Genomic DNA, 15709 nt, shown 5'->3' on the forward strand with positions numbered 1-15709 from the left:
CTTCAAACCAAACATGAGAAACAGTTTCTAAAACTTTGACTACCATTTTACAGTAATACAACCACAGCAAGATTTAAAATTGAATATTTCTTATTATAATCCTCACAGTTTACAAATAAGATGTTATAAGAACAAATAAGATTTTAATAACAATAAGACAATTTAAGAAATACTGCTTAAATCATGCTTAAAAAATTCTGAATTAGTAAAGGTGCCTCCATGGGCTACAGAAAGGAATATCTATCAGTAAGCTATTACCTTAAAATATCACTCAAGCCAATTTATAAGTTTGAAAAGCCAATTTATAAGTTTATAATAAAAAAGGAAAAGATGAAATAAAAATCATTAACTTTATTAAAAAGTAAAAAAAAAAACTTACTGTGTTAATAGTTTCCAATTCATTAAAATAAGAAAGCTTTTGTTGAATGTTTTCAGCCAGATTGACAAGTTCCGACTTGCATTTTTTAAAAGAGAAAAATCAATTATTATATGACAACTCTCCAGTCATAAAGTTACTTTCAACAAATTTATATTAGACATTTAGGTTTATATCAGATATAAGATTTCAGAATAATACTCAAATATTTCTGCAGTCAGGACAAGAATTACTACAAATTTCTTATTATAAAATAATAATTGTTTTTAAAAACACATAAGCTGAGCACAGTGGCACATGCTTTTAATTCCAACAACTCAAGAGATTGAGTCAGGAGGATGCCAAGTTCCAAGCAGTCTCAGCAACTCAGTGAGGCCCTAAGCAACTTAGTGAGATCCTATCTCAAAGGGGTAGTGATGTAGCTCAGTGGTAAAGTGCCTCTGGGTTCAATCTTCAATACCAAAAAAAAAAAAAAAAAAAAAAAAAAAACCCCACAAAACACATGGAGAGAAAAGTTTGAGATATACTAACATCAGTGTTCTAAGTTACAAGTTTAAGTGAAACCTTGATCAACTGATCTTTTCAAAATTTCCAGCATTGGGCTGGGGATGTGGCTCAAGCAGTAGCACGCTCGCCTGGCATGCGCGGGGCGCTGGGTTCGATCCTCAGCACCACATAAAAATAAAATAAAGATGTTGTGTACACCAAAAACTAGAAAAAAATAAATATTTAAAAATTCTTTCTCTCTCTCTTTAAAAAAAAAAAATCCAGCATTAATACAATCACTCTGTTTGAAAAAATGTTACTACTAAAGAGTAGACAGAACAAACTAGTGGTGGGTTTACTAAAATCCATTAAGCTCTGACATTATACTGACACCTACAAACTCAAAACCTGGGAAAGCTTGTCTTTGCCCCTATTCACAAGCTTATTTGGAAAAAAGTGGGTTGTTTTCATAAGGACCTGCATATTTGTCACAAGGCCTCATACAGAGCAGGGTTCAACATCTACTCCAAGAAATTAAGGAAACTGTAATTATATTACATTTATAATACAATAATTTAATATAATTTAATTTACTTAAAAATAAAGTATTTACTATAATTACTGACCCTCTCTCCTACTCCAAATTACCTGTTCTTTTAGGAGCTGTTCACAGGCTTCATGTAGGGTTCCTGTCTTATTGGACACAAAAAGATACTGTTTCTGCAATGACTCCAGATGCTGAAGAGCACTGTTTACATCATTCAATATAGCATCACACTGCTCCTGAAACCCAGACAAGTAATCCCTCATCTGTCTAGAAAACAGAACCAAAAGGGGATTGGCAATAATATTTTCCCCCAATAAACATAGTCAATAAATAACAATTTCCCAAAATGCTTGAACTTTAGGAGGAAAGTATAACCTACTAACAAAAGATTATATTAAAAAATGTAGCAAAAGCTATGTCATAATCTATAAGGCAAATCACTGATACTACAAGCAATGAAAGGAATCAGCCTTGAAGCCATAACCTGACTTTTTACACACAAGGCAATAACACTGACAACTTTCAAAAGCTGGGACGCTAAGCCATCCTTAGGAAGCAAGTAGGGTTGATTCTTCAGATCACTGCCACCTTTGAAAGATGATGTGATGTTGTAAAAAGAACTCTGGATTTGGAATTACAAGATCTGGGTCCAAGTTCCAGTCTGCTTCAATCTACATGACATTGAGCAAGTTGCTTAATATTCTCAGGTCTCCGTTTGCTCATTTACAAAATAAGAACAGTATTGTCTTTCCTCACACAGCTACTATGAAAATTAAAAGGAATCATACATCACACAGCTTAATATACTGTCTAGCAAAACAACCATCAATAAATGTTAACTGATAGCCAGGTACAGTGGCTCACGCCTGTAATCCCAGTGACTTGGGAGGCTGAGGCAGGAGGACTGCAAGGTCCAGACCAGCCTCAGCAACTTATTGAGAACCTGTCTCAAAATATAAATAAAAAAGGACCCAGGTTATATCTTAATGGTAGAGCACACCAAGTTAAATTGCCTATACCTCAAAAAATAAAATAAAATAATAAAACGTTAACTGAATGTGAGTGTTCAACCTACAGTTCCAAAGTTAGCTAGAAAATTGTACACTGTCCCTTTTTCCCATATACATAAACAGAAATACATAGCTACACTCGATCTAGATGGCCATCCTTAAAGCTTCCTGTAGATGTTTCTCCTTCTACAGAAAAGCAACAAACACCTTGTAAAAATCCTATAAAATTCCTACTACCCAGTCTTCTCTGGAGTTGTTATTATTTTTTAATCATACAACTTCTAATGCCAGCTGTAATGACCCAAAGCCTCTCCAGCTATTCTTAAAGAAAATGTGGTTGCTCGGGTTTTCTTTGCACCTTAATGTATTTAAAGACAAATATGGAATGCTTGAGATGACTATGGACTAAAAATTAGTATATCCAACAAATACAAAAGCCACACATACCTATATTTAGTTCCTTCATCCTGATCCATCTGAGTTTGCAGTTTTGCAAACCATGAAAAAAACTAGAAAAATAAAGAGTATTAGACTGTGAACCAAAGTAAAAAAGATAAAATGAAAAGTGACTAGATGCTAAACAGCAAGTTAAAAAGGCAGATGCTAACTCTTACTGTTGAGGACTCAGTCATTTACCATTAACTTTAAGACAAGAGAAGATAAGTATTACATATGTAATATCTATACGCTAGGAAAAGCAAGGAATATTAAAAACATTGGCCATTTCCAGAGTAAAATAAGAGAAAGTATTAAAAATATAATATGTACAAAATAAATTTCTTCCTAAGAAGGTAATGCCTACTATTTGCCAAATTTAAATAGTTAGCATAGGGTTTGGGTAAATATCAATATTAATGTTACCTAATCAGAACTGTAAAAATTTAAACTCAAAAATATTAGAGTGGTTTAAGAACACAGACTTTGGCATCATCCAAACCTTAGTTTGAAGCTACTACCAATCTTAAAGAAAATATCTATTTAAAAACAGGTATATGGAGGTAGGGGTTCATCTTAAACAAGCATGAAGGAACTTTTTGGGGTGATATGAATATTTTAGGTCTTGAAAGTAATAATAGTTATACCAGTATATACAATCATTTAAATCATTACATTTAAAATGAGTACGTTTTATTATATGTAAATGATAACATATTAAGATTCTTTTCTATTTTTAAAGAGAGATATGCAGGTACAAATTTAATATAAATGATTTTGCTTTCAAATAGTCTAAAGTTTGCAGACATGGTGCAAGACTGCCTTCTACAATGCTCAGGGGGGGATTCAATGTCAAGGGCATGTAGTCTGGCAGTGTACCTTGGCTGTCACTTAGCGTTTATTGTGTGCCTGCCACACATCGCATTTACATGCATGTAATGCATGTAATTATTAATTCTAACAAAAATCCTATAAGACAGGTATAGAAACATCCTTGTTTTACAGATTAGTTAGGAAACTAAAAACCCTAAAAGGTTTTTTAAGTGATTTGCCTAAGCTCATAAAGATGGTTAAGTGGCTTTCACATGCAAGTCAGAATAACTCAAGAGCCAGAGCTCCCAATTGCTATACATCACTGCCTTTCTTGACTTACTCTAGACACAATTCAGTACATCTGCTTTATATCTTATGTGGAAAATGCCTTAGCTTTAATTCTTAAAAAGACAGAAAGAGAAAACAAGGAAAGCCTATGCATTTATGTCTGAAAAATCAGCAACAAGCAGAAACAAAGAAAAGATTACTCATGCTATATTACCGAAAAATAACTATAAACCTTGGTCAAAATAAATGTTCAGTAAGTGGCAGCCAAGGTATGTATTTAGGTTTTTGTAAAAAAAAAAAAAAAAAAAAAAAAAAAAAATCAATAAGCCAAGGGGTGTGTATGTGTGTAAATATGCATATGCTGGAAGGACAGGTTAACATTTATAATATATGCATTGAGGGAAATCAAATTCATAGTTCATGAAATATTAAAACCTTAATATAATCATGTATCAATATCCAAACTTGGAATACTCTATTTTTAGGTATATTTCCAATATAATTTGGTTATCAATTCATTTAAAACACTTAAGAAACAGCCATAACTAACAGAAAATCATGAATGGTCTAGAAAGATTTGATGTCAACAAGTATCAAATATTCAGACCCTTTAATCAGAACCTTTTTCATTAGCCTATTTTGAGACATCTAAAAAAATTAAACACCCTTAGAAAAAGTAATGCCATTCACCTGCTGTGCAGTTTCAATTCTTTCTTCTTCCATTCCTAAAGAGGTAAAGCCCTTCAAGAGAATGTCTTCTGTAGATTCAGGCACTACTGAAGTCAGCTCAACAGGCAGGGAATGGGATGTTATGCTGCACAAGTCTTCAATTGGGAGCTTGAAAAAGAGAGCCACAAAATATTTAACTAAAAAATTCTCCAAATTTAACTCAAGGTTGGGCTTCCATTTTAGTTGTTTTCAAAGAGAAAAAAAAAATCTCCATTAAATCATATGAGGCTGAATAAATGCTATACAATTCAACACTTTTCACTAAGTTCTGTTAAATTTTATTCTCAAAATGTAAACATGACATCAATTTCCCAACATTAGTAAGGTATGATTTTTCAGTTAGCTTTCTAACAATGGACATAAGTGTCTGCTAATCCACACACTTTTTTGTCACTTGAATTTCTTGTGTACCACCAGACAAAAGGAAAAGCCATGGGCTGCTGCAAGTAGACTACTCTCCCAGGCTCTAACATAGAAAACTGATCAACCAACAGAATTAATAAATCACACCCAAGAACTAACCAACAAACTCTACCTCTTCCTATCACTTCCTTCTACTGGCACACATCACCTACCTTTCCTGCTGACAAGTTTTGAAATTACAATGGAATAGGAAGAAATTTAAAATTTCCCATAATTTCATAATAGCCTCACAGATAAGACCTCACCTTGACACCAGTAGACCTAGTACTGTCCTAGTTCTCCACTACTAAATATAGCCCAGGTATTAATTTACCTGTAGCTGTACAGAAAAGCTGTTTTTAGACCTAAAAGAAAGGGGTAGCAGATGCTGGGGAAAGCAAAAGGGCCAACTGTTTAGGTTCCTTCTAGTTTTCAGCCCCTAGTTCATGGCATTTAAGGTATGAAAGGTATGATCCAAGGTCTTAGAAAATTGCTTTGTCCATTTTTCTAAACACAGACCTTTTATCTAAACATTATTTTCTCTTCCAAGTAAAAATAAGCTAGATGCAAAATATACCACCTCTAATTTAGAAACATAATCCTTTAACATGGAGTTTTGTTGTAGATGGGTTCAAATGGTGCTATACTTGTGATACTGGGCAAAATACTTGCTGCTTCTTTTCCTCAATTTCTTCTCTTATGTGACACAGATACAGTATTTGTATTATCTAACTATCATGAAGAGCAAAGAAGAGAGCACAGATGTGGGAAAACTGGCTTCTCGGGAGTGCTAGGAAGCTACAGACAGGAAGTGATCAGGAAAGTCCTTGATCCACTTTTTCCCCACGAATGAGTCCGACTCAAGAGCCAGGAGGATCCTGGGTGTAGGTAAATACGTCTTACTAGGGGATCATTTGTTTGTGTAAACTCTTCCTAAATGGTAAAAGAATCCCTGAACCACAGGATTGGGGCTCAGCAAGAATTAAGTTTCTCCACAGCAGTAAGAATATACCTGGAGTCTAATATGTCGCCAGCTACTTTGTGCTACCACTAGGGATTCTGTAGGATAGAGGGAGCTGTGCTGAGATAATGGCATGCACTCCTGCTCTGTGGAACCACCCCAATTACCAAGGAGCAATTTCCTGAGCAAGGGGTCATAATCCCCAGAGACAATGCTGCACGTAAAGTACTTAGTGAAAGATTGCCACATAGTAAATATTCAATAAATTGGATCTACTGCTATGATTAGTATTTTTTTTCACTCTTCTTATTAGCAGCAGCAATAGAGAAAATTCATAAATCTGAATCTATACTGCTTCTTGGGAACAGAACAGTCACTAAGCTATCTTTACAATATTATATTAGTAGTAAATTTTAGGTGTATACAAGCAGACTATAACACAATTCAATCATATAATTCGATCAGCACAGTTTAGAGAATATCTAAACAGATTGAAGGAATCATGGATGAGGACTAGATTTGAAAAGTACACCAGAAAAGACATGGAGAATAGGCTAGAATGAAGAAAGATGAAAAGAATGTTGCTTGCAACCTAACAACAGGAAAAAGTCAAATAATCTAGAAAATCCTAAGCATTCTTAAATCCATCAGGGCTGAGGTTACAGAGTAAACTACATAGCTTAAAATCTGGGGAAAGAGGCATTTCCAGGAAACGTGGAGTTTTGGCTCACTTGTAGGAGATGACAGGAAAAATGGATGACAAGTACCACCCAATCAGGTAACAGAATTCAACTAAATTTTTTTCACAAATCTTTTCACTGACAAAACAGGTGTTCACAACCACTAACATGGTCTCCTCTACAGACTTCCACTGCCCAGTTTGTGAGTGACAATGTAAACACAATGGTACAGGCCTGCAAGAGAGCACTGCTGCTGTGTGGGCAAGCAGAACACAAAGCCCCACCTGAACCTTTCTCTCCAGAGGAACAAAAGGCTCAGGCCACTGGGAGTGGGGATGACAGGGCAGCAAATTCTGTCAACTGTAGAGCATCATTACAGTGAAAAAAGGAAAAAGAAAACAACTGCTACTATGGGAATGGGCACATAAAAGAATCAGTAAACTTGAATGTAGGTCAATAAAACCACCCAAGTACATGTATGATTGAACGAATGGTGCGTCTCTACACCATGTACAACCAGAGAATTGAAACGTTGCACTCCATTTGTATACAATGAATTGAAATGCATTCTGCTGTCATGTAAAACTAAGTAGAACAAATAAAAAGAATAATAATTTAAAAATAACAAAAAAAAATCACAGAAAAAATAAATTTAAAAAAACCACCCAAAGTGAAACATAAAGGAAAAACAGAATACAGCATTTAAGAACTATAAAGTGGTATTAAATGATCAGGTAATGTGGGTAATTGGAATTCCAAAAGAAGAAAAGAGAAAGCAATAGCAAGAAAGAGAAGAGACAATAGAAATATTTGAAGATATAAGAGTCGAGAGTTTTCCAAAACCAATGAAAGACATGAAATCACAGCTCCAAGAAGCTCAGAGAATCCCAAATAGAATACAACATGCATATACACATACCATGCACGCAAATACATACATTTTCTAGATACATTATACTGAAACTCCTGAAAACTAAAAATAAAAATGTTAAAGGCATATATATTCTCTATATAATAATGTACATTATTATATAGAGAACAAAGACATGAATAACAGCAGACTTACCAGAAATTATGTAAGTTACAAGAGAGTGCCATCTTTAAAGTGTCAAAAGACATATATGAATACACAACCAGTGTAACTCTGCATCATGTACAACCACAAGAATAGAAAATTATACTCTATGTATGTGTAATATGTCAAAATACATTCTACTGTCATGTATAACTAAAAAGAATTAAAAATTTTAAAAAAATAAAGTGCCAAAAGAAAAACCTGTCACCTCAAAATTCTACACCTAGTGAGAAGACCTTCTTATTTTTGTTTTGGGCATAGAAAAATTGAACCCAGGGCCTTACACATACTAGGCAAGCACTCTCCCACTGACCTGTGCCCCCAACCCAAGAATATCTTTTTAACATGAAGGGAAAATAAAGATAGTTCAAACGAACAAAAGCTGAGAAAATGTATTACCAGAAGACCTATACTAGAAGAAAAGTTAAAGGAAGTTCTTCAGGCATATGAAATAATGCTAGGCAGAAACCGAAATGAAGGTAAATATGACAGTATTTACTTTTTAATAATTCAGAAAAAAAATGTCAAAAGGAATACTAGTGGCAATGTATTGTTGGTTCATAACATATGTTTAAAAAAATGTCTGGCAACAATAGCATAAAAAAGGGAAAGGAAGAAATGAGAGCATTATAAGGTTCTTACACTATACATGAGTTAATATAATATCTAAAGGTAGACTATGACTAATTAAAGTGGTGTATTGCAAACCTTCAGTTCTACAATACCACCCAGGCCTTGAATTCAATCTCTCTAAGAAAAGATTCTAAAACTATCTTTAAAGAATATATAAATCAATGACAAAATCAATTCCTGGTTGTGATACCACATACTACAGTTTTGCAACATGGCTAACATGTACAGGGGGAATTTCTTTATGTAGAATCTACAATTGTTTCAATTTCTTCAGTTGAGAAAGTAATGTAATAATCACATTCTTCTGAGTTCAAAATTCCAGACAAAAAGTAAGATTCTTCTTGTTCCAGAATCATTTGGACTATGAAGAACAGTGCTTTTAAATGTGTTTATCTGAATAGGTAATAAATTATCATAGCATAAAATTAAAGGAAAATCAGTAAAGAGTTTTCTTTCCTTGGACACATTTCCCAGCCATTCACTTCCAAACTTTGAGGCAGGATATCAATGCTACTAGTTTATTATGTATCTTTCCTTTTCTTTTAAAAAAAAGTACTTTTTTTAACCCAAATAACAGTTCACTATATATATCTTGCCTTTTTCATCTAATATGAAGCATTTTCAATTGTCTCTTTAATAAACAATAAGGGAAAGATGGAATTTACTTTTACTTTAAATTCATAGTTCTGTCACTAAACTATAAAAAGCTCATTCTTTTAAGTCTAAGAGTACAGAATGTTTAAGTAAAAAGTAGATCTCCATTCTTCCCCTCTTCCCTATCCTTCCAATTCCTCTCTTCTGAGGCAATACCAATGCTTATAAATTTGAGAATTACACCAAAATTTGAGGGCAGGATAAAGACTCTAAAAGTAAAAGAAAACCAGAGATAATTTCCAACTTTTATCAATCTTTCTTTCATAAATATTATTGAAAAAACATAACCTTTTAAAATCCAAATCAACAGCAGAGTTAAAATGAAAAATAACATTCTCCCCACCTTCATTTTAACCATTTTCAATATTTTTGATATTTTATAAATCTAAAAAACAAATTTACAGCTTCATGTATAAATTCATCAAATAGGTTGTACCCATTGACTCCTCCCTATGTAAGATAAGGAAATTAGTACCCCTATATTTTCTTCTATATTTACTTTTCAGATATATCAACTATACCATCTCTCTTTTACTGTCAAAATTTATAATTACACCTTATTCTGTGATTAAGTCTTTGGACTAATTTTTATACTATATGCTTATATATGTTATACTATATGCTTCTTGCCTTCTATAATCTGCCAGAATTGTCGTTTGACTGAGAGCGTCTTTGGTTTTGCTGTGCCACACACTTTTACTGTCATTTCAAAAGGACCCAGGGGTGCCATATATGTGTACTCAGTGTTATTTTGAATTTTAAAAAGTTTATCTTCTAATTTACTTTAAAAAATAAAATCATGAAAACTCTAGATACCTGAGAAGCTGTCACAGATATTTCAGACATATTCTGTATCTAGATGTTGTTAAGTAAACAAGGTAATTTATCAAAATGCTCTCTATCTGATTACTTCAAGCATAAATACTACTTTTCAAACATAAGGCCTTTAAATATCAGAAACAGAAGGCAGCTTCCTATTCCCTTATTCTCGCTAATATAAAACCATTTTCTCTCCAACCAAGCACGAGAGAAACCACAATATAACTACCTCAAATAAATCATTTTTTAAAGTAGCAAAACAAGTTGTTTATTAACAACATTAGAGAAAATTCCCCCATTAGATACATTTGCCCAGCCAACTACTTTTCTCAAAATAGCTGGGATAGAGTGACTAGTCGAGGAGGGGTGTGGTGGTGTCATGTGGTGATGTCTCAAACCTGTCTGTTCTGACCTCTCATTGGTTCTGAGGAGGAGGTAACTCACCGCCTCTGGCTCTCTCACATTGTCCTGGCTTCTAGATGGGACAGATACCACAAGAGAGAGAAGAGCATAGATCTTAGTATGGCTGGAGAGCTACAATATAGCTTATGCAAATGGAGTCGCTAACATATTAAATAATGACAAAAAACTATCAAGCTTTGCTTGACCAGCTCCATAAATCCAGGGGGCAAGGAAATAAAATAATAACAAGCTTTACTTCTTTTGTAACTCTGGGTTAGAGAAAAATCACTTTTATAATCAATTGGATCAGTTGACTCCATAAATGAAGCCTTATATTATTTTTTTCTCTTTGGAGCAAATCACTGAAGAGCTACAGATGAAATCTCAGAGCCTTCCTCTTCTTACCTTTGGTCTGAGTGACACTTATACCTGCTCAATCTCAGGCTTCAAATCTATTCTCTTAATAAGTCACAAATCATTTGAAAGAAAGTTCATAAATAATATATTAACAAGAAGCTTTCCATGTGTACTTCACATACCTGACTGCACTGATATTCTCAAAATTCTCCATAAGTTTCTATTTTATAAAGAAAATAGAGGCTGTGTGTCTAAGCCACACTGTCTATAAGAAAACAACAGCTATAACAGTAACTTACAAGTAAATTTCAGGGTAAATTATTTTAGCATTTACCAAGAATTACTAAATTCAGCAGAAATAAAAAGGCCCTAACTACTAAAAACTTTCCCCTTGATATAAGAAACTAGTCTACTGCAATTTTTTTTTAATCTATGGGGAAAAAGAATATATAACTCCTTTAAAAAAAATTTAAAATAAAAAATAAAAAAAAACTCCTTTCCAAAGGAAAGGAACCAAACTTCTAAAGAATTTAATGGCTTTATGATATTTACTGAGAGTTAGCTGGCCTCTTGCTATTCTACTAACCTGCCCAGTTCCAATTGTTCAGGAAGTAATTTATCTCTTGAAAATTGTGAAACACTACAGAAAATTCTTTAGGATATACAAAATGAAATTTGAGGCTTTTTTTTTTCCCAACACCAATGTTAAAAGGATGTAAAGAAAGATTTAAAAAATTATTTACTTCCCATCAGACAAACACTTTAGTAAAGGAAATGAGGGCTGCAGAGAACTTAGAAGCTATAGACTATCTATCTCCCCCTTAAAGATTCCAGGATGGGTAAATAACAGGCTGCTTCCTTCTCCCAGGAAGTCAATTCCAAGACTGTATTTACCAGGGAAACTCACTGAACTTCTGAATTTATAAAGCACATACCTAACCATAACTTGGCACTACCTTCCCCCCCAAGGCTGGCTTCTTATTTTCCATAGTCAATTCTCCCCTTAGACTGTCAATTTCTCCAAAAGGCCTTCCTCATTGTCTAAAAGGGCACATCTCATTCCTTTTGGTCACACTATCATATTTGATTTATTTTTCACTGTCTGAACTCACCTTCTTGTTCTTCTTATTACATGCTCATGATCCCCAAAACTATGTGAACTTTCTTATTTATCTTCCTATCCCCAATTCCTAGTTCAGCATATAATTTACATTAAATGATTACTACATGCAGCTAATAATAAGTATCACTGCATAATGTGGAAGAGTGAGGTAGAAATGACAAGATTCCACTTACTTCACTCCAAACCTACCCCATGCTCAATACCATTAAAAAACTAAATAGTTTATAACCGTTTACAACAAATTTTCCTGTAGAACATGCCCTCCACGCTCCTATGGCACTATGAAGTACAAGCATCCTGCTTCGGTGACAAAGTCTAATCAATTATAAACAGACAGGAAAATTTACAGAGCAAACAACTTGAATTATCCAGAACATAAAAGACTGATGGCCAAGTCAAAGAAAATTCCACTGGCTTCCTTATTTATTTCAGATCCACTTCTTGCACAACATCCTAGAGAACCCAAGAAAGAAAACTTATTTTATGGCAAAGCACACAATAGGAAATATGAAGAGAACTTTTCAAATCAAACCTCTAAAGTCTGAGAGCAGAAAAAGTTGAGGACACTGAAGTCAATCTGCACTTGGACACAAATTGTATAAAAAGAATGCTTTCAACATCAGAAGTAATCACCACTTCTTATAAGATAATCCTAAATCTGGCGCTCAAAACTAGAAAAAGTTGATCAAATATAACAATTTGTAAAATGTACTTCCTGCCCTTATAAACAGTTGGACAGAATCCCACATGCAGTAACATGCACAATACCCCAACTTAATTGGATTAAAAACTTTGACACTAAAACCGAAGAGTAACATTATTTAGTAATGTACTGCCTCAGATTTTAAAAGAAAATTCACTTTCATTGCTTTGCTACGGGCCAAATAAATCTCCCATAATCTGCACTTAATAGAGCTCACTGATCAATGTGCGATGAATGAAAACTGCCACTCAAGACCAAGTTTTGGTCTATCCGAGTCTTCCCAAGGAAAAAGGAAGCTAGATTACTCATTAAAGTGGTAAACGAGCATCAGCTGGAGAAAGTGCAGCAGCAAAGCACCTCAGGATCAGTGCACATCCTGGGAGACAGTGGACTCACACCAGAGACACCTAGAGCAAGAGGCCAGGGGCAAGGCTCCGGGCCAACCGTCCCACGCCTCTGGGAGCGGGCTGGGTGCTGCCCAGCACCAGCGCCCAGACACTCTCGCAGCCCAACCCCCGTAGGAGCAGAGTCGGGGTCGTCGGAAGTGCTAGGCTGACAACCGGGGGACCTGCGAGGCCCCTCCCACCGGATCCGCCACCGTGGCCCGGGAGGAGTGGACAGACACCCGGGAAAAACGCTGGTGAGGCTGGGGTGGCGCCGGGGCGCCCGAGGAGTCCCTCTGCCCGTTTCGCCCGTCACCTCACCTCGGCCGGCACCGGCAGGTTTTCCGTCGCCGCCTTCAACTCCAACACCGAGTCCGTCTGCCGGTCGGTCAGCGGCGCCGTCGTGTCGGGTCTCCGATCCCACAGAGCCAGCTTCTCCCGAGCGTCCCGCTCAGCCGCCGTCTCCGACAGCAACAGCGCCGCCTCCGCCATCGCCGCGGCCCCGGCGGCCCTCAGCAGCAGTGGCGTGGAGGGGACCCCCAAAGAGAGGCCAGGACAACTTCCGGGAGAACCCGAGCTTCCAGCACCACAGCGGTGGCGGGGCGGGGCGGGACGGAATACCCTGACCCCGGAAGTTCTTCCATAGCGTGTGGGCGGGACAGAAACCAGGACAGACGTGGCTTTAAACGGGGGTACAAATATTTCCGGTTTGGAAGTAGAAGAGAGTGAAGGAGAAAGGTTCTGACGGAAATAGAAATGCCCCTACCGGAAGTGTTTTCTTTAACATCAGTAACTTTATTGTTACGTATTGTTAAAATTATGGACAACTGCCCTAAGTCACCTCGCCCGCCAGAGTCTTGGTGAACTCCAGCATCTAGTGCCTTTCTTCTCACAGCTGAGTAGTCTGGGAGCTTAGTGAGATTTTTTCATGTTGGTGTTTCTGCCACTTAGATCAAAACCAATAACAGCAACTTTTCCAACATCCAGTAATATCCCTGTTTAAAAAAACCAATTTATGGAAACACACAAAAAAAATTGTGTGTATGTGTGTTAAACCTTCTCTCTGTATAAGTTGGTTATCTCAGGAATTTATGATAGTAATGGAAAGACATGTAAAGGGTATATTATTCTGCCACTAAGTCATTGCAGAGATTTGAGCCACAAAATAAATGATGATAGTATAGGATTGTAATCTATATAATAAAATAATTACCCTTTTGTCTATACTGATATAAAAACAGGGAAGAGACAACCTTCTCTCTTAGAGAAGAATTCCAAATCAATAAACATAAAAAAAATTAGAGAAATAGAAAAATCATCATTAGGACATCAAAATAATAATTGTAGCAGACAAAATAGACGAATGGATATTAAAATGAGTCATCAAAAGTTTGAGGATAAATGGAAATTTGCAAACACCCAAATGATATTGCCAAGTGTGTATTAAGAGCAAGGGGAACAGTAACTTCAGAGGGAAGAAACCTGGTAAACCACCTTAACCATGTAATCTAAGTCAACATCATCATAAAACTCCTTGACATAACAATTTGAAAGCATGGTATACCTTCTGTGGCATTCCTACCAAAAATGGGAAAAACTTATTTTACTCATGAAAAACATCCGATGAATTCAAATTGAAGGACATCCTACAAAATATTGATCAGTATTCTTCCAAAGGTCATGAAAGACCAGGAAAGACAAGGAACTGTTGTTAGATAATGGAGGAGACTGGGGAGGCATCCCAATACAATGTGGAATCCTGGATTGGATCCTGGGGCAGAAAAAGGAAAATTGTGGTGAAAATAAATTGCAAAATACAGAAATTCAAATAAGGTCTGTAGTTAGGTAATAGTATTGTCCCAGTGTTAATTTCATGTCTTTAATTATATCCATGGTTAGGTAAGATGATAACATTAGGGGGAGCTGTGGGAAGGGCATACCTGAGCTCCCTGTACAAGTTTTGCAACTTCTCTAAAGTCTAAAATTCTCTTCAAAAATTTCCTGTTGTAGAAAACGTTTATCTTCTTGGAGAAAAATGACTGGGTTATAATTAAGACAAATGAAATAGTGTGTGGTCCTATTAACCAAAGTGAACACTCCCAAAGCATTAACAGATGGTTCTTTTTTCTTTGTTTCTTGTGTGTGTGTGTGTGTGTGTGTGTGTGTATGCACACACATTGACTTTTACACTCGAGAATAAGTATGTTAATCAACTTTCCATTACTATATTAAATTCCAGAGATAATTAACTTACAAAGAGAAAAGTTTTATTCTGACTCAGTTTCAGAGGTTTCAGCCCATGATTACTTGGCTTGGCTGCTTTAGTGAAGAAACACATCATGGAGGGAGCACATGACAAAGAAAAACCACTCGCTTCATGGCTAGGAAGCAAAAGAATGAAGAAGAAGAGGCCAGGATCCCACTATCCCCTTCAAGGTCACACCCCAATGACCTAAAGACCTCCCACTATGCCCAAACTCTTAAAGTTTGCAGAAACTCCTTAGTCAAATTGCCGTTGCTGTGACAAAATACCTGAGATAAGCAACTTAAAAGGAGAAATTATTTATTATGGGTCATGTTTCTGAGATTTCAATCCATGATTTCTTGGCCCGTATTGGCCTTGGGCCTATTGCAAGGCGGCAGGCACATCTCGGCAGAAGTACTTGGCAGAAAGGAAGGAGGGAGAGAAAGAAATCAAAGTGCCCAGGTCCAGCTGTCTCCTTGAAGGGCATGCCCCAGTGACCTCACCTCCTTTCACAAGGCTCCACCTCCAAATGGCACCACAGACTGGTGACCAAGCCATCAGCCCATGGTCTATGGGGAACTTTCAGAT

At 36.0% G+C, this 15709-nt stretch overlaps 1 protein-coding gene across 2 annotated transcripts in view; it reads right to left on the reverse strand.

Moving 5' to 3' along the window:
• Cog3 (component of oligomeric golgi complex 3) overlaps nucleotides 1-13478 on the reverse strand; it is a 53387-nt gene extending 39909 nt beyond the window's left edge. For both annotated transcript variants that reach the window (XR_003302927.2, XM_026411963.2), the window contains exons 1-5: nucleotides 13198-13478; nucleotides 4646-4792; nucleotides 2867-2928; nucleotides 1511-1676; nucleotides 380-454 (exon numbers count right to left, since the gene is read on the reverse strand). Coding sequence is in view for 1 of the 2 variants with exons in the window: in XM_026411963.2 (XP_026267748.2) it covers nucleotides 380-454; nucleotides 1511-1676; nucleotides 2867-2928; nucleotides 4646-4792; nucleotides 13198-13368 (621 nt within the window). In the remaining variant the exon portion in view is untranslated. The remainder of the gene's footprint in view (nucleotides 1-379; nucleotides 455-1510; nucleotides 1677-2866; nucleotides 2929-4645; nucleotides 4793-13197) is intronic.
• Between the last annotated feature and the right edge of the window lie 2231 nt (nucleotides 13479-15709).

The sequence above is a fragment of the Urocitellus parryii genome, chromosome 2 (genome assembly GCF_045843805.1).
Source record: "Urocitellus parryii isolate mUroPar1 chromosome 2, mUroPar1.hap1, whole genome shotgun sequence".
NCBI lineage: Eukaryota > Metazoa > Chordata > Mammalia > Rodentia > Sciuridae > Urocitellus > Urocitellus parryii.